This window comes from Barbus barbus, assembly GCF_936440315.1.
Source record: "Barbus barbus genome assembly, chromosome: 33".
Lineage (NCBI taxonomy): Eukaryota > Metazoa > Chordata > Actinopteri > Cypriniformes > Cyprinidae > Barbus > Barbus barbus.
Window position 1 is genome coordinate 446,137 of NC_136761.1, and position 26,935 is coordinate 473,071.

At 38.7% G+C, this 26,935-nt stretch overlaps 1 protein-coding gene across 2 annotated transcripts; it reads left to right on the forward strand.

Moving 5' to 3' along the window:
- Window positions 1-13,066: 13,066 nt before the first annotated feature.
- Window positions 13,067-21,849, forward strand: fam199x (family with sequence similarity 199, X-linked). Of its 2 annotated transcripts, none has more exons than XM_079390459.1 (7): window positions 13,067-13,219; window positions 15,660-15,833; window positions 16,626-16,845; window positions 18,472-18,624; window positions 18,806-18,967; window positions 19,692-19,898; window positions 20,621-21,849. In XM_079390459.1, the coding sequence occupies exons 1-7, from the start codon at window positions 13,209-13,211 to the stop codon at window positions 20,792-20,794; spliced, it is 1,101 nt and encodes a 366-aa protein (XP_079246585.1). In that variant the 5' UTR covers window positions 13,067-13,208; the 3' UTR covers window positions 20,795-21,849. The 2 variants fall into 2 exon arrangements, with proteins under 2 accessions (XP_079246585.1, XP_079246586.1); XM_079390460.1 differs by having other exon boundaries at window positions 13,129-13,180.
- Window positions 21,850-26,935: the final 5,086 nt, after the last annotated feature.

The window sequence follows — 26,935 nt, forward strand, 5'->3', positions numbered from 1 at the left end:
GTAGCGCTATTGTTGCTCAGGTACAAGCATCTGGAGTTTCTGAAAGTACTGTTCAATGTTTAGTTGGTTCTATGGAGGAACTTGTCAGTGATGTTCATGCTCAAGCACAAGATGCTGTTCTTAAATGCATTTCGTCAGAGGCATCTAGGGAAACCCTGGACAAAGTTGAAGAGTGTTTTCAGCAGCTTGAAAATCCTTTCTCACTCCTCAATACTGAAGCAAACAGACAGAAACACTTTGAGAATAAATGGAAAATCGTTGAACCAGTAGAATATGTTCTCTGTGTGCGTTACGATGTGCGCAGAGATAAAACTACAGGTGTATAAAGCCAAGTCCCTGTGAATGATACATGTATGTATGTTCCCATTTTAAGAACTCTTGAGTCTCTGTTCACCAACTCTGAACTTTGCCACTGTTTCCAGCAAGAAAAGCTTCATCAAGATGGAATTTACAGAGACATTAATGATGGTTCATACTTTCAAAACCATACATTATTTGGACACAAAGAACATGCTCTTCAGATACAACTATATTATGACGACTTCGAAACTGCAAATCCGCTCGGATCAAAAAAAGGGATTCACAAACTTGGTTGTGTTTATTTCATTTTAAGAAATCTGCCCCCCAAGCTCAATTCCGTTTTGATGAACATTCATCTTGTGGCTCTTTTTCATTCAGAGGACTTAAAAAAATATGGCTTTGGTCCAATCCTCCAGCCTCTCGTTGACGATCTAAAAACTCTTGAGACTGAGGGTATCTGTGTACCCTTTTCAGATGCTTCAGTAAAGGGTTCAGTTATTCAGGTTACTGGTGACAATTTAGCTATACATGGACTTTTTGGTATGGTTGAGTCATTCAGTGCAACCTACTGTTGCCGATTTTGTTTAACTGACAAAACAAAGTTGCAGTCAGTCTTCAGTGAGGATGATCCAGGCGTGATTCTCCGCACAAAGGAACTCTACTTAGAACATTGCAATGCTCTGGCACAAGATCCCACTCTTGTTTCAATGTTTGGTGTTAAGAGGACTTGTCCTCTCAATTCATTGCAGTTTTTTCATTCCTCAGACAATTTTGCTGTTGACATTATGCACGATTTACTTGAAGGGGTTGTACAGTACGAGTTAAAGCTTCTATTTCAGTACCTAGTTACAGACTGCATGTCTGTAAACAGCCTTAAAGAACGGATTCAGAGCTTTAACTATGGATACAGTGAGAGAAAGAACAGACCAAGTGGAGTCAAAGTCGATGATGGGAGCAATGACCTTGGCCTCAATGCGATTCAGTCGTGGTGCCTCCTGCGCAATACCCCTTTGATTTTTGGAGATCTAGTTGACAGAGACAATAGTTATTGGAATTTGATACTACTATTGATTCAAATTGTGAACATTGTATTCTCACAAACTGTAACGGATGGTATGACCTATGTTTTGAAACATTTAATTTTTGATCATCATAAACTTTTCAAGTCTGTGTTTCCAGAAAAACGTCTGATTCCAAAGCATCATCTGATGATTCATTATCCCAGGTGTATTAGGAAAATAGGTCCACTAATACATGTATGGTGTATGAGATTTGAAGGTAAACACAACTTCTTTAAGAGGTCTGTTAAGAATTTCAAAAATATAACCAAAACACTGGTAAAGAAACATCAGAGTCAGTTGGCCTTTCATTGGGAAAATTTTTATTTTAAAAGATTTCAGTTTGGTCCTGTTCATGTGGTCTCTACTTGCAGTCTGGAAGGTAGTGAAGTTTTAATTGAAGCTTTCAATGTGTCAACTATTTCGACGACATCTTGGGTAAAACACTTTGGAACTGAATACCAAGTTGGAATGTATGTTTGTTCTGCTGTTGAAAATGAAATGCCAGTTTTTAATAAGATAGTTAATGTTGTTTTGAAGGATGAGCAAGCATTCCTTTTGACTAATAAGGTTACTACAATGTATTTTAATGAGCATGTGCATGCATTTTGTATTGAGGAGGTTGATGATGTTTTTACTGTCATTTGTGTATCTGACCTGTTATATTACAGACCATATGACAGGCAGTTTTCATATGGAGATGATGAAAGTCATTACATTGTACCATATTGTAGTTTTGTTTCGGAGTGCAATTAACTGCAAAAGTTTGACAAATCTTAAATGTTTAAATATGAAAGGTGAATGTTTGTTTCAAATACTAAATGTGGTGTACCTTAATAAAGTGTTTTTGTGACATTTTCTGCCATTTGTCTTTAGTAGGATTTGAAGCAGCTCTAGAGGTAGCCTATTGGTATTAACACCCTATAGTGTTATTGCTGAACAGTATTTTAACACTTAATGTTGTTGTATTCACACTACACTGGTGTTGGTGTAAAATAAAAAGTATTACTCAATAACACTGTAATTTAACACTAACACTAGTGTGGTGTAAAAACAACAATGTTAAGTGTTGAATAGTGCTAACTTTTAACAATATACAGTGTTGAATTAACAGAAAATGAGTGTTAAAAAATTAACACTTTAAAAAGTGTAAATGTAACACTGTGTAGTGTGGACACATATACACACTTGGCTGGTGTTAAATTTGACACTGTAGGTGTTGATTTAACACTGGGGATTTTGCTGTGTATTAAAAAGTGAAAGTTTGATTTATGATTATTATTCTGTCCCATTACTTTTGGTCCCTTAACAAGTGGGAGGCACATATGCAAACTGTTGTAATTCCTACACCGTTCACCTGATTTAGATGTAAATACCCTCGAATTTAAGCTGACAGTCTGCAGTTAAAGCACATCTTGTTAGTTTCATTTGAAATCCATTGTGGTGGTGTATAGAGCGAAACATTTTAGAAATGTGTCGATGTCCCAATATTTATGGACCTGACTGTAAATTTAACCTGGCATCCCATATGACTTAACCTTGTGTTTAATTGGAGCACTTCATACAGGATATCTTGCTGAGCTTTTGAATGGAATGACCTTAAACTTGCCAAGACTGATAAAGAATCAGAGCATCAGTGTGAATCAGTGTGGTGGTGGTTGAGGAGAGACCCCCACATGATTGTAAAGCGCTTTGGGTGTACGGCAATACACAATAAATGCGCTATATAAATGCATCATTCATTCATTCATATTAAAACCTGTTCCTGTTTTACCTTTTCCACCCATTGCAAAGCAATTAAAATTGCCATCATCTCTACTGTATATACCCCCAAATTATTAGATGTTCTTTTACTAATTTCTACTTCTTTCCCTGGAATTGCCACCCCAAACCCTGTTTCTTCTGTCTCTGGTTTTTTAGCACCGTGTGTATAAATCTGCATAAATTCACTATAGTTTCCACCTACTCGATCGTTAAGTATGCTTTTCAGATTAACTTCTTCCTTTGCTTTTCTTTTTTCCTCAAGCACAAACCAGTCTACCTCAGGCCATGTCATCTTCCAAGGGGCAATCTCTGGAATAACTACCGTAGGGCTTATTCTCAGATTAAATACTTCTAACTCTTTTGCTACATTATTTCCAATTCAACCAAAGTTTTCCTTTAACTTTCTTCCATTTTCCCAGCAATCCTGCAATACTGCTTTCGTGGGATGCGAGTCATTATGGCCCTGCAATCCAGCCCAGTAATTAGCCATCAGTTGAATCCTTTTAAATTACAGTGGCAGTTCTCCCATTTCCACTTGTATGGCAGGTACTGAAGAAGTTTTAAAAGCACCACAGCAAATTCTTAAAGCTTGATTCTGAATAACCTCCAACTTCATTAAAAGAGTCTTAGCTGCAGACCCAACCACTATACTACCATAATCCAACACTGATCTTATCAGAGCCACATATATCCTTTTAAGCGATGAACAACTGGCTCCCCACTCTCTTCCTGTCAAACATCTTATCACATTAATTACTTTTTTGCACTTGTCTTCCAGTTTCTTTATATGTTCTGCAAATGTCAACCTTGCGTCTAAAATCACTCCCAAAAACTTAATGGAACTTACCCTCTCTAACTCTCTCCCATACATCATTAGCTTAATTTCTTCCTGAATTCTTTTCCTGGTAAAAAAGACTGTCTGAGTCTTTTCTATTGAGAACCTAAATCCCCAGTCATAACCCCATTCGACCACTTTATCAATTGCTTTCTGTACCTTCCTAATTGTGTACTCTATATTCCTTCCTCTTTTCCACACTGCCCCATCATCTGCAAACAATGATGTTCCAATGTCTTCTGAAACATTTACAAAGACATCATTTATCATAATAATAAATAACAAAGGACTTATCACACTTCCTTGAGGTGTCCCGTTCCCAACCTCATATTGGCTTGACATTTCTGCCCCTATTCTCACTTGAATTTTCCTACCAAACAGAAAATATTTTATCCAGTTAAACAAATTCCCACCTATCCCTATTTTATCCAACTTGATTAATAACCCCTCCTTCCACATCATATCATAGGCCTTTTCAATATCAAAGAATACTGCAACTACAGTCTCTGTATTTGCTTGTGAATCCATTGTGTTCCTTCCCTTCCTAAAACCACTCTGACAACTTACCAGTAATCCTCTTTTTTCCATTTCATACGACAATCTCTGTTATCATTCTCTCCATTATCTTACACAAGTTAGATGTTAGGGGAATTGGTCTATAACTTGTGGGTTTATTTGGATCTTTGCCAGGTTTCCTAATCGGAATCACTACTGCTTCTTTCCATGCAATTGGCAGTTTTCCCTCCTTCCATACTTTGTTAAAAACCTCCAGTAACTTTAACAGTGATCTTTCCCCAAGGTGTTTTAATTACATTAACACACCTGATCCTTCCCTGGAGAAGTAGGCTTTGCTCTTTTGATCGCTCTAACCAATTCCGCCAGAAAAAGGCTCATCAATGATGCTACCAGTCTCTTCCTTCCTATTTAACGCATGCATATTTTGATTCAAAGTTACTGACCTTCTCCTTGTCTCTTCTTCTGATAAATTTTCCGAACTGTGTATCTTTGTAAATGACTTTGCCATGATTTCTGCCTTTCCCATATTAGTGACACCTATCTCCTCCTCTAATATCAACACTGGGTACTCCCACTGTCTCCTGTCTCCACCCATCCTCTTTATCATTGACCATACCTTACCCACAGGTGTTGATTTTCCAATTTCATTACAAAAATTCCTCCAGCTCGCCCTCATTGCCTGTCGAATAGTTCTTCTCACTTCTGCCTGCGCTTTTTTATACTGAATTAGTGACTGCATGTTGTGGCCCCTCTTTACTAGTTTGAATGCTTTATTTCTTTTCCTAACTGCCTTTTGACACTCCTCATTCCACCAAGGCACCAATTTTCGATTGCCTCTGCTTTTCCCTTTAGGAATAGCTTCTTCCGCTGCCATTATGATTGCTGAAGTAACTTGGTTACCTCCTCTATACTTCCAGCTGTATCAATCCTAGTCATTATTTCTTCACTCATCTTCTTGAATTGATCCCAGTCTGCTTTTCCAAATATCCACTTTGGGATCCTTTCTTCTACCCTTATTTCTTGTCTCCCACCTACTCTGCATAATACTGGGTAGTGATCACTACCCAGTGTATTTGTTGTCCAGACCTCCCATCTAGTACTTCCAGCCAGAGTGTTAGACACTAATGTTAGGTCTAATGCAGATTCCTTTCCTGTTACTAGATTTATCCTAGTTCCACTTCCATCATTCAGACTGACCAGTTCTCTTTCATCCATCAATTCTTCAATTATCTTACCATTTGCATCTGTTTGTACTTCCCCCCACACAGGGCTATGAGCATAAAAATCTGCACACCAGATTACTAATAAATTATCAATCATCAACCTTTTACATGGGTTATAGTAGTTAATAACAGTGTAGGATATCAGAGACTGAATCAGACCATTTTAAGATGCATCAGAACACTGAAACCTGAGGAGCTGGAATGCAGAGAGTCCTCAAAGCTGTAACAGGACAACGCCATAAATCGGATTCCTGCCTCCTAACCACCTCTTTCACCAAACAGCTTGCAACACTGAGACAAAAGAACACATTGATAATTCCAATTCAAGAAGGAGACTGTCAAAATTGTTGCAAGTAATCAAGACTGATGGTCACATGTAAGCCTGTGATAGAAGATAACTCTCTCTTGGGCGGGTCTCCACACATAGAAGACAGACCAAATCAAAATTCCTTTGTCTAAAGAACATGTCGTTGTTCTCCTTAGAACTATACAAAGACTTTATTTTTCATATGCACATAAGATCATCCTAAAAGGACATTTCTATGCAGAACCCCATATTATGTTGTACCCACATATCATGTTTTAATCAAATAATATGTATGTCTTTTTAATCATTATTGAATAGCTGAGGCATTCCAATTAATGTTTAGTATGTATGAGTTTGACAATTCATGCTTTAAATGTTTCTTCTAATCAATTCTTTGTCAAATGCATCATAGTCTTATGGAAATCAAAAGGTATACTTTGCAAGAGCCTGTAAAGTTCGGACCTCTGACTGAACAGATAACACACTGATTTATGATTTGGTGGAGGAACAGAGCAACACCCCAAGCAAGGACAGTATCTAATTGGTCAAGACGTCCAGAGGGGACGGTCTGGAAGCTGAGTTTAAAAACTCAGGACATCGTAAAATTCTCTCTCTTAGCTCTTGCCGTGCTCTTAGTACTCTCGTCCCTCTCTCTTCTTCTCTTTTGCCACCGCGTGCTGCTCTTTGAGCGTGCTCTGGCCCACATGCCATAATGAGAAGGAAAACAACTTAGTCTCGTTACATCCTTTTATTTTTATTCTTTTACCTATAGTTTCTTTTCTTTCCGTGGAGTTTCGTGTTCTAATGTAAGTTTGCTACAAAGTCCAGCTCCGACTGCACTCGCTTCAAACTTCAACCAGACCAACTCCGCATCCTCAGCCAACGCCAAAGACTTCACTTCAAAGACTACTGAACTCTCAACCCATCAGACACTTCGGGGAACCCCCTGTCTGCAACAACGACACAACCCCGTTACACAGGCAAAGCAAGCAAGTACACCTCCAGATTCTAACTGAATCAGGTGCAGTTAATATGAATTATAGCCTCATTGAGAAACTCAAAACGAGGGTTAAATAAGTGATTGATGGTTGTTCAGGTCTATGCAATTGAACATATTGCTGTAAACTTTTCATTCTCTTAAACTCATCCTTTCCTCACTTTCTCTCTTTCTGCAACGTGAATGCTTGTGTTCATATGTTAGATTAGTTTATGTCTTAAGTTTATATAAATAAAATCTGATTTATATTGAAAAGAGAAGTATCTTGTGTTTTCTGCTCACAAGTTAATGTCTTAATCTGCCGATCTAGTTACTGTGCTGTTTACTAGTGTTTTCACTATATTTGAAGTGAAGTGAAGTGAAGTGACATTCAGCCAAGTATGGTGACCCATACTCGGAATTCGTGCTCTGCATTTAACCCATCCATCGTGCACACACACAGCAGTGAACACACACACAGCAGTGAACACACACACACACACAGCAGTGAACACACACACACCGTGAACATACACCCGGAGCAGTGGGCAGCCATTTATGCTGCGGCGCCCGGGGAGCAGTTGGGGGTTCGGTGTCTTGCTCAAGGGCACCTCAGTCGTGGTATTGAGGGTGGAGAGAGCGCTGGACATTCACTCCCCCCACCTACAATTCCTGCCGGCCGGAGACTCGAACCTGCAACCTTTGGATCACGAGTCCAACTCTCTAACCATTAGGCCACGACTTCCCCGGAATTTGGATTTTATATCCAGTGCAGAGTTTGTTATACGGCTCGTTCAGTGAATCGCCGTAACACTGATTCTGTTCAAATCCCTATAAAATCATAAATGATTCCCTTTGAGCTAAATTAAACTATTGCTTTAAAATACATATTAATATTATAAATGTATTACCCCCTACAACAGTTATCCCCTCCCCTCTTTCCCACACCTCCACCGCTATGTATTCCTGATCAACTCCCATTTCTATTAACCTATATGTCAATCCAAGCTTTATAAATGTGGCACACCCACCTCCTCCTCCATCAATCCTATCTTTCCTTAACACAGTGTAGCCATGTATTACAAACTCAAGATTTGGTTTCAGCCATGTTTCCTGTATACACATCACATCTGGTTTCTCTTCTAATTCATTTATGAAATGCTTAAATTCTTGACCATTAGCCATCAAGCTTCTAGCATTCCATTGTAAAAGAATTACCATTAAAATTATTAACCAACCCATGATGCTTCTTGGCTTGACTGAATAGTGAGGTTCTCTCTCACTTCTTCCCATGTCAGTCCTACCAGTCCTAACAGAGAAGTAGATCCGGCTACAGTGTTCTTCCGCAAGTTCTGTTTATTAACTCCTAGAGCGCCAGAAGTTACAGACTGCAGCTTTAAATAACATTATTTGTGCATTATGATCATGCAGTAGTACATTCAATGAAATCTGCTCAATATCCATTGACCTTATTTGTAATGTGAGTTCAATTATTTTATTTTAATATATGCTCTATAGTCTCTATAGGAAGAAGCAAATCCTTCTGTTTGCATTTTACTTCAAAAATGGCTGCCCACTGCTCCGGGTGTGTGTTCACTGCTGTGTGTGTGTTCACTGCTGTGTGTGTGTTCACTGCTGTGTGTGTGTTCACGGTGTGTGTGTGTGTGTGTGTGTGTGTGTGTTCACGGTGTGTGTGTGTTCACTGCTCTGTGTGTTCACGGTGTGTGTGTGTGTATGTGTTCACGGTGTGTGTTCACTGATCTGTGTGTTCACGGTGTGAGTGTGTGTGCGTGTGTGTTCACTGCTGTATGTGTTCACGGTGTGTGTGTGTTCACTGCTGTGTGTGTTCACGGTGTGTGTGTGTGTGTTCACTGCTGTGTGTGTGTTCACTGCTGTGTGTGTGTGTTCACTGCTGTGTGTGTGTTCACTGCTGTGTGTGTGTGTGTGTTCACTGCTGTGTGTGTGTGTGTTCCCTGCGGTGTGTGTTCACGGTGTGTGTGTGTTCACTGCTGTGTGTGTGTTCACTGCTGTGTGTGTGTTCACGGTGTGTGTGTGTTCACGGTGTGTGTGTGTGTGTGTGTGTGTGCACGTTGGATGGGTTAAATGCAGAGCACGAATTCCGAGTCACCATACTTGGCCGTATGTCACTTCACTCACTTCAGTTGTTTTGCCATAAAATATCATTTTGGATAGATTAAGCTTCAAATATCTGCTGATGAGTGTGCAGTTGTATTTACCTTCTGGGCTCCTTCAACTGTTGCATGTCACTGTTATTGTCAGATTTAGGTTTCTCCCAATAAAAACAAAACCAATAATAAACACAGACTCCTTTCCTGGGGGGTATTGCACAAAAGCAAGATAAGGGATTAAGCTGGGATGCACTGATTACAGTTTTTTCCAATTGCTAACACACAATTTTTCAAACTAGTCTGGTTTTATCAAAATATTTAACACTTCACAAAACCACACACCCAAACTGCAAAATATCTAATATATCCTGCAAAATGAAGCACTGCAACCGAAACTACACATAGCATTATCAAAATCAAACTTTTGCATGAAATGGCACACACTTCATTCATGTTACCAGATTTTTGCCTAACCAACTACACACTGTTGGGCATAATGAAAAGCACCCCCATCTTTAGTATGCGTTTCCATAATACTAAAATATGTATCAGATTGTTCACATGCACAGAAATATTTGCAGATACACACACGCTGTTGCAACATTTTATTTTTCACTACAGTAAACAAGTCAGTGCAACATATGCACAGCAGATATATTTACATGGGACTGAACAAAAATATTCTTACAAAAAATAATTTCTGAAAAAATATATTACAGTTTAAAAAAAAAAAAAAGGCAAGAAAAATAATTAGGCAGCATCTTGCCGCACAGCCGGGTCTGGCCACAACACCTCGTCAACATCACAGGCAATATCTTCCCTTGCCAGACGTCGAGGGAAGAAGTGCCTTGAGTGCCTTATCCATCCCTGAATTGCACCCACATCAATCTCATCACATGCCTCATCCATGGCCTGCACAAGAGGCATGCGCACAAAGGGCTGCCGGTCGTATACCTTCCACCGCCATGCCGAAAATAACTCCTCTATGGGGTTTAGAAATGGTGAGTATGGTGGGAGGTATTGCACGAGAAATGTTGGGTGGTCAGCAAACCAGTTTTGGACTGGGGCTGCACGATGAAAGCTCACGTTGTCCCATACTGCAACGTACCGGTTTCTTTGATGGTCTGCATCATTCATACGCTCTGGTGGTATGAGAATGTTGTGAAGTCTGTCCAGAAATGTGAGAATATGGGCTGTGTTGTATGGTCCAAGGTTGGCATGACGGTGGAGGACACCATGCATACTGGAGATGGCAGCGCACATTGTGATGTTTCCACCACGTTGGCCAGGAACATCTATAATGGCTCTGTGGCCAATGACGTTTCTCCCCCTTCTTCTGGTCTTTGCTAGGTTGAACCCAGCCTCATCTATAAAGATGAACTCATGTGGGATTGCATGAGCATCCATTTCCAGTACTCCCTGAAAACAAAGAACAAAAATCAGTCAATATGGTGTTATCCAGTACACTGGTGTGGTGTACTGCAGTCAATATAGTACTTAAATCCACATATGCTCGTCTGAACTCTCTGTTTCTTTGAGAGTTTCTCTCAAACGGCACCTTATAAAGTTGTTTCATTCTGATTGGGTTTCGCTTGAGAATGCGAGCCAATGTGGACAGACGGACTCGTTGAATGTTGTTGAATAAGGTGTTGTCTTGGATGATGTGGCTTTGAATTTCTCTTAATCTGATTTCATTATTTTCCAAAACCAAGTTTACAATGCCAGCTTCCTGTACCCCGGTGAACATTTGGCCCCTTCCTCCACCATGGTGTCGTCTCTCAGTCCTTTAGAAAAAAATAAAATTAAAAATATATATAGGGCTTGGACAATACAGGCTAAATATTTTCCGCATTAAACTCTTTCCACAATGAGGGCATGTGCGAGTATTTTTGGTTCTTTGAGATCTTTTTTTTTTGTGAGGAACTAAAAGATTCTTGTCTTGGTTTCTTCTTGAGTTTCTCCTCCACTTCATTCAGTTCCATGACTTCTAAAATAAACACAGACTACAATTGTTGTATTTTACATGAGTACTAATAAAGAAAACGCAGCAGTGACAAGCGTGCAGCAACCTTTTCACTTCTTTTCTTTTTTATTTCTCCTCTCTCCACCTCCAGGTTATGAGTGACACCTAGTGGCAGCATGTTAACATAACATAACATTTTAAGACAACAACGATATCAATGCATTCTTCAAATCAACCGGCGCAATTCTATGGAAACTTGTTTTCACCACGGAATAAATAAGTTAAAAAAGCTAATTGCATCATTTTATCTTACAATTCAGATTTTTTGTTGTACGTTCCTGATTGTATAAATCAGGAGTTTAGGAGCTTCTTCAGGATAATTACATCTCTGCTGGTCCAAACCTTGAGCAAACACTGTGAGAGTCCAGATGAAGATGATGAAGATGTTGATGAAGATTGTATGAAGCACTATAAACACTCTCACAGCACTGAAGCATCTCATCAATATGCAAATACACTCCAGATCATTTACCTGAAGACAATCAGTCATTTAAAGACACAAAATACAATTGCTAAATTAATCTTTCAAAATGTGATTTTCTAATAGCCAAGCTGTTATAAATTATATCAGATCATTCACTCCTGAATACATCTTCAAGACCAGCTTTAGTATATTAACCTGACTCTCTCCTGTGGGACTTTGGGAATATTTGTGACTGTAGTTGGATAGAAACATGACTGTTGTGTTAATTCATCATTTTTATGCCAAATCCATGGATGTCCTGCAGGTTTTTCCAGACATGGTGTCTCTGTCAGTCACTGAATCAGCTGAGTTTGATTGTGAGTCGCGTCACACATGACATAAAACATGTTCACTCTTTATAAGTCTTCATAAAATACTGTTAAATAAATATGGTGATATGTTTTCATGGTGAACAGCACCTGTTGGGTCATTTTGAATCATTGCTAATTCTTTCATGCATAGATAATTATATAAATATATTCATTATGATCTGCTTTGAAACTGAGGAATGTGTTTATATGATGCTGTTATGAGATGAACATCAGTACACTTATTAAACTGGTCAAGCAGAACATTTTATGACACTGATGATGCAGTTTAGAAAGAATGAGGATAAATCATAAATGCATCAAATAAAACATTATATAGTGAAGAATAGAAAGTATTATGATGTTCCGATCAGGTTTGTGTGCCCCGATACGATCCTAGTCTTTGAATATAGTCCCGATCCGATAGAAATATTATATATTCCTAGAGTTTGGTGCACAATTCAAGTACATTAAAGTTATTCAAATCAATCCAATGTGTACAGAGACTAAAAGTGATATGTATATTTTCATAATATAATATAATATAATATAATATAATTAGGATACACTCTCTCTATGAACACAGTATGACTTTGGTAGAGGTAAACATGTTACAGTGTTAAACATGATAAACAGACATCATACTTCTGAATATGGACTGCTGATAACTTGTGTTATATCTGTGACTCTGCAGCACAGAAGCAGTCATGAGTAACAGGTATATCTGTATCAATAGACAACAATACATTCTTCATTAGGATATTAAGGTCATGTTCCATGAAGATCTTTTGTAAATTTCCTACCGTAAATATATCAAAACTTCATTTTTGATTAGTAATATGCATTGCTAAGAACTTCTTTTGCACAACTTTAAAGGAGATTAAAACAATTAAAATAATGAAGTCTGTATTTTTTGTGATTATAAACATTTGCAGGGCTTGTTTTGTTAGTTTTATGGCCAGCTTGTATAAACAGGTCAGTAAGAGACTATTAACTACTACTCTTCTTTTTAATTACATAAATGTCTCGAAACATCAAAGACATCTCGAGCGGTTCTGGAATCACGTTACTTTGATCCACGCTCCGAATCGATTCGCAAACGATTCGAAGCTTCGCCAAGCACCGCTTCAGAGGCGCCCAGGAAGCGACGCGCCACAACACCACAGAAGAAGATCAGCTGGCGTGACGTCAGCAGCGGAAGAGGATCGAGAGAGAGCTGCTCTTAATAAACTCCTGAAACACATCAGACTCTAAACTCCTGAAGCACATCAGACACAGGTATGTGTGAAATATAGACACGAATGTGATGCTTGATCAGTGTTTATCTCGCTCAGAGAGCCGTTAGCAGCGAGTTTACGGAGGAGGCTAATCTCTGCTATCATCAGATCCGATCATAACATAATGAAGAAACACAACAAATATGTGTAACGTTACTCTTTATAGTCCGACTAAATGAACGACACGTTACTGATTCTTCAGCAGAATGTAGTGATGATCTTTAGCTCTAACAGATGATTAGAGTCTGTGAAGGAGAGCTAACCCTGCGGTCTGTTTACATGCGGCCCTGTGTGTGTGTGTGTGTGTGTGTGTGTATGTGTGTGTGTGTGTGTGTGTGTGTGTGTGTCTGTGTGTATGTGTGTGTGTGTGTGTGTGTGTGAGTCTGTTTGTGTGTGTGTGTGTGTGTGTGTGAGTCTGTTTGTGTGTGTGTGTGTGTGTATGTGTGTGTGTGTGTGTGTGTGAGTCTGTTTGTGTGTGTGTGTGAGTCTGTTTGTGTGTGTGTGTGTGTGTGTGTGTGAGAGTCTGTTTGTGTGTGTGTGTGTGTGAGTGTCTGTCTGTGTGTCTGTGTGAGAGTGTGTATGTCTCTGTCTGTGAGTGAGTGTGTGTGTGCAAAAGTAAAGTGCAGCATAGAGTACAAGAAGCAGGTGTCCATCTGTCAGTCCAAATCACTGAAATCAGTTCAGTATTATAGTGTGAGGATGACATCATATCCACCTGTTCTAGTCTAATAATAATAACATTATCATCAAAAAACACCTTTTAAAGGAGTATTTACCAGAAATATTATTTACCAGAATTTATTTAGCTGAAAAATGTAAATGTGCAGTATTACTAAAAAAAAAAAAAAAAAAAAAAAAATATATATATATATATATATATATAATATATATATATTTTTTTTTTTTTTTTTTTTTTTTTAATATAAAATCAATTAATTGGACATGCATTTTATTATTAAAATTGAATGGAACAATTAAAATGGAATCCAGAAATAATGGAAAACAGAATTTGGTAAAACTGTAAAACTCAATTAATTAGACTTTTGATTAATAACATTTTAAAAACTGAATTTGGAAATAATACGGATTTCATAGAGCCATATAATTATATATATATTTATGTTTTTTTTGTGGTAATAAAAATGGATTTAAGTGAACAATAGCATTTAAAATGACTTAAAATACATGTATAATAGCAATGATGCAATAATAATTAGTTCAAATAAAGTATCAAAAGCAAGAAATCATATGGTTTTATTGAACAAAACTGTTAAAATACATAATGTATTATAAACAATAGAGCTAAAGTATATTACGCATCACAGAGACCTGCAGGAGCGCCGACGGCCGGATGATTATTATTATTATTATTATTATTATTACTGCACGATCTAATCCTTGTTTAATATTGACCGAGCACCATTTAATTCAAACAAACACTTAATCTTTAATATCTGGTCATTTCTTTAGGACAGAATGTAATTAAATGAATATGTGGACATCAAACCGTGTAACTCAGAGCGAGGGGTTGAGCTTTTATTTTGAAAGCGTGATGTATTCTCCTGTGTTGGTGTAGCTTTAAGTTCCCAGATGAAGGTTATAATAAACCCAAACTCACAACAGCATGCAGAGATGGAGTTCACATGTAAATGAGTTCCTGAGGAGCCGCTGTGAGACGCACGAGCTTAACCTACACGCATGCAAATAATTAAAGACCATATACTGTGTGAACTGCATCTCATACAATTATTTATTGCGTTTGTGAATTCACAATTATGCTTAATTATGATTTTAAATGGGTTTAATATATCATGCAGCCTTGGAAAATAGTCTAATAATGTGTTTTATGGATTCTCGTCTGTGAAATGAGCCACTTCCAGTATTTTGCCGGTTAGTCGACACGAGCAAAATGAAGTCGACGATTTTTAATAATCGACTAGTCTCGACGAATCGCGACAGCCCTACTGTCATCTTTGGCTATATTGGCTATAGTCATCATTGGGCTGCTTGTCAATCATTTTGTCCTGTATACAACATCCACATCAAATATTGCACTGTTTAAATGTATTAATTAGCAGCCCAATGGGGTACGTATTCGTTTTCCAGTTGATGCAAGTACATTTACTGTCTTTAACCATGTGTAATGATACGGTCCAGATGCAAACAGGGATAAATCATGTTTGCTGTTATTTAAGTCTTTTTGTTGAATGGCAAAAACCATAAAAGTTTAAAATGAACAAAAGTCATTGTCATAAAGAACAAGTCTGATCAAATAATCATTTTTTAAGATTGCAGTCTGATTTCAGGATTGGAGAGAATGAACTCCATTTACTAACTGCTTTAGATGCTTTGTGTTTGAATCACACGTGCCATAACACCTTTTACCACGGTTTATAAAAGAGAGGCACAGGCTGTATGCACTGGACAGTTCAGATCTGTCCTGCGGGGGTCATTCTGATGAGCGGTCTGTTGTGGTGCAGCTTCCAGATGTCTGAGGACGTCTACGAGAAGTTCCTGGCTCCTGAAGAGCCGTTTCCGCTGCTGTCTCAGCGAGGGAACTTCAGTGAAGATGCCACGCTGGACGTCAGTGACTTCGGCTGTCAGCTGTCCTCGTGTCACCGGACAGATCCACTTCACCGCTTCCACAGCAGCAGGTCAGTGACCCAGCCACAGGCTCAGGCTTCGAATCGGCCGGAAATGACTGAGCTACACCTGTTTGAGGTTGGAGTCGGCAAAGTCTATTTAAAGGAAAACTGATTTAAAGTTTTCTGAAGGTTCCAAAGCAAAATCACTGATGCAAAAAAATAAACAAATATAAGAAAGAAACAAGTGCACTACCTACTTTTTTCATTTTACCTCTAATCATAAGCATTCAAGGAAGAAAAACATTAGTAAACTGTAAAAATCACTTCAGTGTTCATTGACATTCACAAAAGAGCGATTCCCTCTTTTCTTTTGTTTGATTTACATTAAAGAGACAGACAGCCTGTATATTAAGACATAGTGTAATGCATGGATCTAAATATAATGTTACACGTCCAATGTTTTTCCTCAAACGTCACTTAAGATATAACAGATTATGTTTGCGTGAATACTTAAATATATTTAGCCTGCTGTGAATCTGTGTATGTGTGTATAGAGTGCATGGTGTTCACTTCAGATGAGAAGCGAGCGGACAGAAGGTACTCCTCCCAAACAAATGGACAAATAAAGATACTTTTTGATGTTTAATTACTATTTGGAGCTCTGGGATTGCTAGACAAGGGCTTAATGAACTCATTTTTGTGAAAATGTCAAATTAAACCAAAATCCATTTTTTCGCTCAAAATGATCCCGGTCACATTCACACTCATTCTGCCAGCGCGGGTCACATGTAAAGCATGCATGCGGTGATCTGAGTGTGTGTGAGCTGGGCTGCTGGACAGTGATCTGTGTGCTGTTCACAGGTGGAACCTGACCTCGTGTGGCACCAGCGTGGCCAGCTCGGAGTGCAGCGAGGAGCTCTTCTCCTCCGTGTCTGTGTGCGATCAGGACGACTGCTACTCGCTGCTGGACGAGCAGGAGCTGGTCTCCTTCGACCTGTTCCCCGAGGGCAGCGTGTGCAGCGACGTGTCCTCCTCCATCAGCACATACTGGGACTGGTCCGACAGCGAGTTCGAGTGGCAGGTGAGCGGCTGGCTGAGCTAAAGCTGTGTGATAGACTGGGGGTTAGGAGTGGAACCATTACCGGTTTGATGGTTGTTTTAGTATGGTTTCTGTTTTGGTTTTCAAAACTAATGTGAGACCAGTGAGGCGCTAATTTGGCGAGAGAAGGTGTCAATAAAAAGGTCCGGTACACCATACTAATCAAGCAAATGCAACTGTTTATTGATACACAGCTGATATCAGTAATAATGATAATGATCATGGGTAAATGCATAAAAGAATAGTGATAATCAAAAATAAACACATTAAAGAAGGATAATCATAAGCCAGTGCATAATATATGAATGATCATGAATAAATGGATAAAAGATAATGATTATGAATGAATAATACACAAATTTGAGCATATACTAGAACTAAACCCCAAGCAAAGTATTATAACCAATATACAGCCTCAGAACTGTGCCATCATCTCCACTCTTCAGACGACTGAGGAGCCCGTTTCAGTCACAGTGGAAGACCAACACCTGTCCGAGAAATGCTGGGCGATGCGCGCTTTCCCACGGCTGAGCTTCCACTGTTTCTGAAAGAAACCCCTTTTTTATACTTCAAAATTAACCCCTCTCTCGTGCTTTCCCAGGAGATTGTGATGTTGTTTTGCACCAGTTGCAGCCTTGCCCCTAGCATTTCAGTCTCTAAATGTTCATCCGTTGAGCGAACCACAAAAAACAACCCATCTCTTACATTGACAAATCATGATAAAATTCCCCATGGTTAGTATTACCATTTCATATTCATTATAATTAGAACTGTATTCAAATAACTGAGGATAAATAAGTACTGTCCAGCATAAAGCAGAGTTTTCAGTAACAGCAGAGCACACAGAGTACTGTAGTTTTGTGTTAAAACATGATGGAAAGCTGTGAGGATTTAAGGGAATTATATAAACGAATATAAGAATGAGTTAATTATATGAATGTACCTCTGCAGAGTCTGACTGTCTTCAGTAAAGATTCGAAGGCATTTTTTCACCTTCGCTCCATGTAATACCTAATAAAGTAGTGTTCTTTACGAGAACCAGCTGTAATTGTGCTGCTCCATCAGCGCCACCTGCTGTCAGAGACTGGATTTACAGACTCTCATTCAGTCTGTGTGCAGCTTCTGTCTGGACTAAACATGCCCTGCTGTAATTTATGAAAAACAAGCTTATGTGGATTCAACACATTTAAACTATTCAGATAAGCGATCCAGAATTATTTATGGAGCAGATAAAATACATATAATCATTTATTAATCCGTTATCATTTTGACTTAACCCCTTTCTTTATTTAAAGGCTGAAATGTGAGGTTTACCTTTTTATGAAACCTGTTCAAAGCTTTATTTGAGCATTTTGCACATGCTATTAGATAAACTGTTATCATTTAAAAATCCAGACATCATTGGTAATTTTATAGTTTTTGTGTTTATGCAAACAAAGTCATTTTACTTGTTGGTTGTTGATTTTAAAAACCTGGTGAAACAATTTATGTGTCTTTTACTTTTTGAACATTTCCAGCACATTTTAACCTCACCGTGAAAATACTGCTAATGATTTTGGTCACTATAATCATGATGATAATGTTTAATACGGTTAATCTGTATTGCAGTTACCCGGCAGTGATCTAGCCAGCGGCAGCGATGTGCTGTCAGACATCATTCCCAGCGTGCCCAGCTCACCCTGCCTCGCCTCCAAGAAGAAAACCAAACCGCACCGAAACCTGGACGAGCTGCCCTGGAGCGCCATGACCAACGACGAACAGGTCAGAGACATTCACTCCTCTCAGTTTACTCCGTGACGCTGTCACAGCTTGATGGTCAACATCTAATCTATAATGAAAAGAAAGGCAGCAGTCTCACTGCGTTTGCTTGTTATTTTGGTTCTTTGCAGTGAAGTGTCTTTTAATGTCTGTGTGAGCTCACTTTGATTATTTTTGTTTTCAGGTGGAATATATTGAATATTTGAGTCGAAAAGTGAGCACCGAGATGGGACTTCGGGAGCAGCTTGACATCATAAAGATAATCGACCCGAGTGCACAGATTCTGCCGACAGACAGCGAGTTCATCATCGAGCTGAACTGCCTCACCGATGAAAAACTCAAACAGGTGATTAATTACACTCAGCTTTCTGAAGAAGTCCCTCAACACCTCATCCGTACACAGCACTGCCACGTCTGCTTATTAGCAATCTGTTTGTTACATGACTTTTTAAAATCTAAAAATATTCTAAAGGGGTCATCGGATGCTAAATTCACTTTTACATGTTGTTTGCACAAATGTGTGTTGGCAGTGTGTGAACACATCCACCCTATAATGATAAAAGTCCACTCAGTGTTTTTATTATTATTTTTTTAATCCTCAAAATAATAACCCCTTTCTCAAATCAAGCCGTTCTCAGATTCTTGGATGTGTGATGTCACAACGAATGCGGTTAACGTAAACGGTCTCATGAGAACAGCTCATCACTCCTCAGAAGAGAGGGGCGGAGTCAGCAGAGCTGATTAGCATTTAAAGAGCCATGTGTGTGCAGAGCTGTTTTTGACAGGGTAAAAAGGGTGTTGTTTTACACTATCTTTGAGAAATTTTACCCAAAGTATGTTGTAGACTTTTCATTAAGACCCTAAAGAATCATATCAACTCTGATGACCCCTTTAAAGCACAAGGCATTACAGACTGGTTAGCAGAGAAGAACTGGGTTCACACACTTAGTGTTTCAGATCGCTCTGAGCATTAAACAGACTCACAAAGAAACATGAAATGACTGGAATCAGTGCGGAAGCGGTGTTGTTTTCCAGTGTTGAGATTGATGTGGTGTGTCTGGTTGCTGCAGGTGCGGAGCTACATCCGTGAGCACGGCCCGCGGCAGCAGCGCAGCGTGAAGAGGAGCATGGCGAGCAGCGTGAGCGCTCACAGCAGCAGTGACGCCAGCATGGTGAGCAGCGTCAGCAGCAGCAGCGCCTCCACCGCATCCAGCATCAGCCGCGCTCACAGCGACGGGAACCTGGCCTCCGCTGCAGAGAGGATACGAGACTCCAAGGTGCTCCTCACAAACACACAGCCAGCCGTGCAACACTAACCTTCAGCCACGTTTCTGTTCATCTGTGTGTTCAGATCTTTAGATTTAAGATTTAGATTAGGGATGCACTGAATATTCAGCAACTGAAATTGTTCGGCCGAAAATAGCAAAAAAAAAAAAGACAGAATAAATTGTACCGAACTTTGACATGTCATGATCAATTAGAGGCGCGCACTAATGCAGCAAACATGACCGTAGTGTGAAAGTATTTAAATCTGTCTGAGAAAGACACAAAAACCATTACAAGCACAAAACACTGACAGAGAGAGACTGTTTATCGCTGCATCTCATGTCTCTGATGAAAAGAGGAAGAGGTGGTTGTTGCTGGTTACTGTATGATGACTGAAATCCTGAAATGGCCTCAAATGATAGTAAATAAACTGCAGAATGTTGTTTTCTAACACACACACACAGATTTGCATGGTAACCACCACTCTTCTGAAGAAAATATTTCACCAAAACTTCCCACCACAATAAGTCATCACTAAGATTATGAAAGAAGAAGAATTCAGAAGGAACCTCCTGAGAGGTGGCACTGTCAAGCTCACTTGAGTCCATAACTTCAGTCGATCTCTGTGAGTCTGTCTGATGCATGTGAATGGGCGGCAGCATCTTGAGAAAGTTGAGAAGACTTTTGAGAGAACTAGTTTAAGATGGACTGATTGTTGTGTGGTGTTCTGCAGAAACGCTCCAAGCAGAGGAAGCTGCAGCAGAAGGCCTTGCGTAAGCGTCAGCTGAAGGAGCAGAGACAGGCTCGTAAGGAGAGACTCAGCGGCCTGTTCCTGAACGAGGAGGTGCTGTCTCTCAGAGTCACGGAGGAGGAGGACCGCTGCGACGACCTGGACGTGCTGATGTGACCCGAGTGAACCCTTCAGTGTTCCCTCTACGCCGGACCCGTCACCCTCAGCATCACACACACACAGCAGGTTTGATTGTAGCAGTGGAGCCTCAGAGCACTGATAGTCACCGGTGACCTCTGTCACGATACACTGACCCCATGAACCAAGCATTCAAATACATCTAGACTAACATACAGCAAAAACACTAATAGTTGTGTCATGAAGCGGCGACCGCTGCCTCCTCGAGGTGTTTGGACATCATTCACACGGGGAACACAATGCCAGCGATGTTTCACAACAGCAAAAAACAGTCAAACCACTATTTATTCAGACACCTTCAACATTTCTCACACTATATCACAGTTTATTCACTATAGTTTAGAAAATGGTACTAAAATCTGAGTTCAACTGTGTCAGGACAAATTGATCTTGATAATGTCAGATAGCTTTGATAGAAAGGTATGTAATGAATTGGGTTGAATAGATTTAAGAACACCGTTAGATCAAACCAATTTAGCTCAAGCAAGCAATGCTTCATTTAGTTCAGTCTGTGGTGGAAAAACATCACATTAGCAATTAAAGAACAACACTTCAGCAAAACATGCTCAGCTCAAAGTGTCTGAATCATTTGATAATCCCAAATTGTACCGCTAGTCCACTGTATGAAGGATTTTTGTGTATATTATGTCACGATTTGCTTTATCCTCACTTCAATAAATGAACACTAGTGTCCTGCACACAAGGCTGCATTAACCATTGGGCAAGGTGGGGCCGAAGCCCCGGGGCCCGAGCAAGGCCCGTGATTGGCTGTGGACTAGATTGGTCATTGGTAGCACAGATCGCCATACGTTTCCATATTTCATTCACGTTTGAATTTGCTTTACCAATCAAATGCATTTATTTTATATGTTGCTTTTGAACGAGCTGTGTGTCTATCAGGAGACCGCTGCGTCTTCACTTCCTTCTGTAATCTGGAAATGATCATGCAAAGAACAATCTTCGAGAAGTAAAAATGTCAACTATTCTAAAAAAATAAAAATAAATAACAAAAAAGCGAGAGAGGGGCTATTCTTAAAAAAAAAAAAAAAAAAAGAGTGAAAAACAGGAGTTAGTCAGTAACATTCCCAGCTATCAGGGTGTTTAACGAACGCTGATGATGTGGACCGGACACATGAGCAGATAAACACCACAGGTTTTAGATTAGTTTGATTATTAACTTGATGGAGGTATAATGCTTGTTTGAACAAACTCTAGAGGCCTATATTCACTTTTGGGTTGAGCAATAATCCGGTAGAAATGTCAATCGTTTTGTGCGTCATGATGTTGGCTTATCATTTAAACTCATTTTAAACATTGTGGTTTAAAAACAAATGTAACTGTTCAGGGACATTAAGAAGCGGGGCAGAGTTAATTTTGGCAAATGTACGCGTTACAGCCTGAAACCTGCTGGTAAAACACCTGCCTAATCTTCAGTTCTTTCTCGTGCCTTGAGCTCAAATGTTCAGATACACAGTTATGTGGCAACATGGGCGTCCTTGTGAGTATCCCTGTAAACAGTCATTTGTGTCTTAATGAACCTGATAGTTAATGCATGCATGTGTGGTGTAGTAGGCTATGTGAGTTCCTGGAACTGTATGATGGGATCTTAAAGGGATAGTTCACCCAAAAATGAAAATACTGTCATTTACTCCGCCTCGAGTTGTTCTGAACCTGTATGAATGTCTTTGTTCACATCAACATAAAAGAAGATATTTTGAAGAACATTCATAACCAGAAGGTTTCTGGTCCCCATTGACTCCAACAGACAATTTTTAGTTTTTTCTTCTTCATATATATATATATATATATATATATATATATATAATTGTTGCATTCAACAGCAGAAGGAAACTCATACAGGTTAAGAAACTTCATTTTCATTTTTATGTGAACTCTTCCTCGAAAGCAGCCTAATATAGCTGCTGTTGCCATTTGTGTCAATAATGTGAATCAAACATCAGAAAGAGAATCACTCCATGTCCTTGACTGAATCACTTGTGTTAAAGAAGAACTAATCTATATTGAATTTATTCAGTCTATTTCTACATTAACTTTATTCAATATAATGTTTTATTCAGTGCTTTGTTTTTCCAAGTAGGTCTATTTGTTATGTATCTGTTTTCTTGTCATTCGTTACTTTACTTGTCTTTGATAAGCTTGCTTTTATTTAGGCTAGTATTATTTTTTTGTGATATTGTAATTATTAACAAGAATTATGAAATTTCAGTGCATCAAAAATGTTGATAGGACAAAAATCCTATTTAAAGCTATATATATATATATATATAATTGTGATGGGCCCTGCAGTAAGTCATGGCCCCGGGGCCCAGTGAGGTCTTGATGCGGCCCTGCCTGCACCCACTAGTAAAAATATCAAAAATGATATCTGGTGTCTGAATAATTTTTGGTTTGACTGTATGTTATTAAACACTCTTCACTAGATTAAATTAAATGATTAAGTACATAACCCTACTTGTATGTGTTACCAAGTTTAAAACATACTTGGTACCAATGATTCTGTAGAAAGAAATACATCCTGCTGTTACCCAGAAGACACCTTTCTATAACAGCGGAGTTAAATATGTGCTGGACGTCTGCATTAAAGCAGAACACCTCAAACAACACCAGCTTTGAGAGGACAGAGAAGAGCGTTTGTGTTTCATCATGCTTTACACTGACATCTTCACGGATCATTTGTTCATAATATCTGCATAAGTTCTTATTAATCGCTGTTTGTGGAAGTCCATGTTGAGCTCAGGCATAGAGGGAACACTGACAGCTGAAGTCATCGCCTCCGTTGTGTCTCTACTTTCATCTGAAATCTAGTAGTACTCAATACCTTTAAACACATTCATTGACCTAATATTACAGAAAATATCACGTGTGCTCTCCTTGGCAAATCAGAGGAAGTAATATTTCATCATTTTTATTGTGATTATATTTATATAATCTGTTTTAGAGTGGCAGTGAGGGGAACATGTTTTAGTGTAAACTACACACAATCATTGTCTTACGTGTTTGTTTAGGTCAGAATTAGTTTGCTTACAAAAGTTATTTTTTTGTTAACCTTGCATACGTGTTATTTAAGCTTTCTTTATAAATGTAAGCTTTGTTTTATTGCAAATGTACAATTCGAACAATGATTTTCCCAAAAATGTTATTTAGTTGCAAAATGTCTAAATAACATTTGTATTGGTTTCAGCATTTATAAGAGTCCGACGTAAATATATAAGGTGAAGTGTGATTTAACTACTTTGATGAAATGTGTGAATAGTCTTCATTTTAACTGAATAAAATCAAAGTATGACGTGGATGAGATGGGAAATATATTGAACATCAGACTGCTTTTGTGTCAATTAATTATGTTCTGTCTTGACATTAAATATTTTAAGCATTTAAATCCATGATTACCTTAGTTTCTTTTGGTAGTTCATGTAAAGCTAATGCTTTGTTTTGATAGTCTTGACACATTCATGTGAATAATTGTGCATTAATATGTTTCGAAACATTTATTTAGAATCTTATTCAATAAGGCTTTTGTTTTTCCAAGTCAACATGAAATTAAGCATTTATATGCATTTCTGGTCTTACTGTGCTCAGTTCGTCAGTACACCTTATTCTATAGAAATCAACCGTCTTTGATGAGAGTTTATAGAATACCTTTTTTTTGTTCTGCCTTTGAAAGGATTTCACTTTTTGGCTGAGATCACCTAGACTGCATGCTATTGGTTAATATTAACAAAGTCAATTAAGCAGTTAAGAATTAGTTTCTACTGTTGTGTGTTTGGCCTTTTTGAATTCTTTGCTAATGCACAGTCATTTAAACCTGAACAATGTTATTATAATAAAGGTTAAGCCAATAATAAGAGGAAACATTAAGATAAGGAGCATTAGAGGAGCATGTCCCTGAATGTGGAGAAATTGGTGGGGCTTACAAAGGATATAAAGTGGACATGTGGTCATCTTTCCTGGAGGATTCACTACTGGAGAGGGAGCGTGTGCAGGACAAGCAGGATTACCAAAACAACAGTGAGGCACACAGGGAAACTAGATAAGATGTTGAACAAACTAACAAATACTTGAGATTAAGACCTTTCTAGTCCCCAAGCTAACCCACGAGCACCCTGGGAAAAATGGACATCATGATCCAGTCAAAAGTCTGGAAATGGATGAAGCTAGCCAAGAAATGCTCTAGGGTTTCCTTCATGCCCAGATCCAGGACTGCCTCGGCATCTCTAACCCTATCCAGCAGAAACTGAGGTTCAGGAAGCTCCTCGGCCCAGGACAATTTATCTAGAATGGCTTGCCAAGCACAAGTCAGCTTAGCCACTAGCATATATATATATATGTGTGAATAAGTTAGGACACCCTATTGAATTCCATGGTTTTTCTTATCAGAACATCTTAAAAAATAACTGGTTCTTTCTAGCTCTTAAAATTTGAAAAAAAAAAAAAAACAGCTGAACAACAACACATGACATATTGCATTGTGTCACTATTTATTTAACAAACATAAAGCCAAGATGGTTAATCCATGTGTGACAAAGTTAGGACACCCTTGCTGTTAACATATGAATTAAAAGGGTAAGTATCAGTCAGACACTGCTAATCAAATGTGTGACGGTTCCAGTGAGTAAACCGGTATTTCTGAGTTGCAGGTGATTGGCTGAAGGGAGTGCTTGCACACCTGAATGTAATCATAGAGCTCTTTAAACGACCGGGGCTGTGTTCGAAATGGCATACTTGCTTACTGCCCAGTACACAGTGTATACTGCCTACTATTGTTTAAAGAATAGTGTGTGAAACAGTATACAGTAAGCAACACATGTTTCAGAGTAGGATGCTTAATTGTCACATGACAAACACAAACATTAATTCAGCTCAGCTGTGAAGGTTGTTACCTTACTATTCTATTTACAAAGGCTTGTTATTAAGGCTTCATACTAGTAAACAATATTGGCCAACTGAACTCATTTCATAATTGAATAACTTTACAGAGGCTATGGACTGAACTGAATGAGCTGTCTTTAACTGAACAATATGTTTGGCAGTTACACTAATTGGAAAAAGTGATATAATCTAATCACACTAAGTGCAAATAATGATAAATTATGTTTACAATAAAATAGCAGCATTTTCTTTATCAACAGGTGTGTAAACAGTAGTTAGGTGGCAGATATTTATACTGTAGTACATTATAAAACAGTATGCAATAACAGATTAGACAACATTTTAGTGTAAATTATCATAAATTTTATTTGATGAACGCCACTTTCTTGGGACAAAACCCTACTAACAGCTAAGCACCCTGTATTATTAATGAGGTGTTTAATCTCCACTTTTCAAATATTTACTTAATTTATTGGAAATAAATGTCTTTCTGATCTGGTATGTGATGGGAAAGGAGTCGCAGGAGTTTGAGAAGCTGAAACCGAACTCGTATGAACAGCAGCTGGTATCTGTTTCTCTCTCCGCCGCTGATTCTACAGAAATACACGTGTCTTCAGCAGAGCTGTTTATCACAGACAGGCACTGGTGGCCGGAGTTAACGGAAATAGCCTCTGACAACAAACTGGTCTTTAGAGTAAATACACTCCGTTTCTTTTTAGAGCTGTTTGCATCGGAATTTAATTCTGTTTGCTTAATTGAAATATTAATTATAGTTATATCATTTATGTATATATTATATTACTGCAATATTAATATTATTATGTAATATCTTTGAAACAATGTATAAAGCGGGACCAAGATGGCAGCCTGAGCGGACGCAGTTTTGAATGCTTGCACCAACTTTCTTTATAGCTGTTGCTAAATAAGCTGTATGTAGTTATTTCGGTTTTTCATTTGGTTAATACGATTTGTTTTAATTATTGACGACTGCATTCTGCCTCACCATGGTTCGTAAGAGAAGACTTTCGGCTCACTCAGAAGCTACAAATGCTACCGCTAGCGCAAGCTCACTCGTTAGCGTTAGTTGTGGGCATGACTATGTTGCCTCTATGAGCGAGGAGGATTCATTTAGCCTGGCCGAAGAGGAGTTTCCAGCTCTCCCTGTTAACGTTACTCCAAGCAAGTCACCAGCTGCTAAGAAAAAGGCCAGTGCCATTGCAAATATGAATG

Bases quoted from the DNA above. Each gene is read 5' to 3' on its own strand.
- fam199x (XM_079390459.1), top strand. The intron at 18,968-19,691 runs GTGATTAATTAC...TGGTTGCTGCAG, and splicing joins CCGATGAAAAACTCAAACAG to GTGCGGAGCTACATCCGTGA. The intron at 19,899-20,620 runs GTGCTCCTCACA...GGTGTTCTGCAG, and splicing joins AGAGGATACGAGACTCCAAG to AAACGCTCCAAGCAGAGGAA.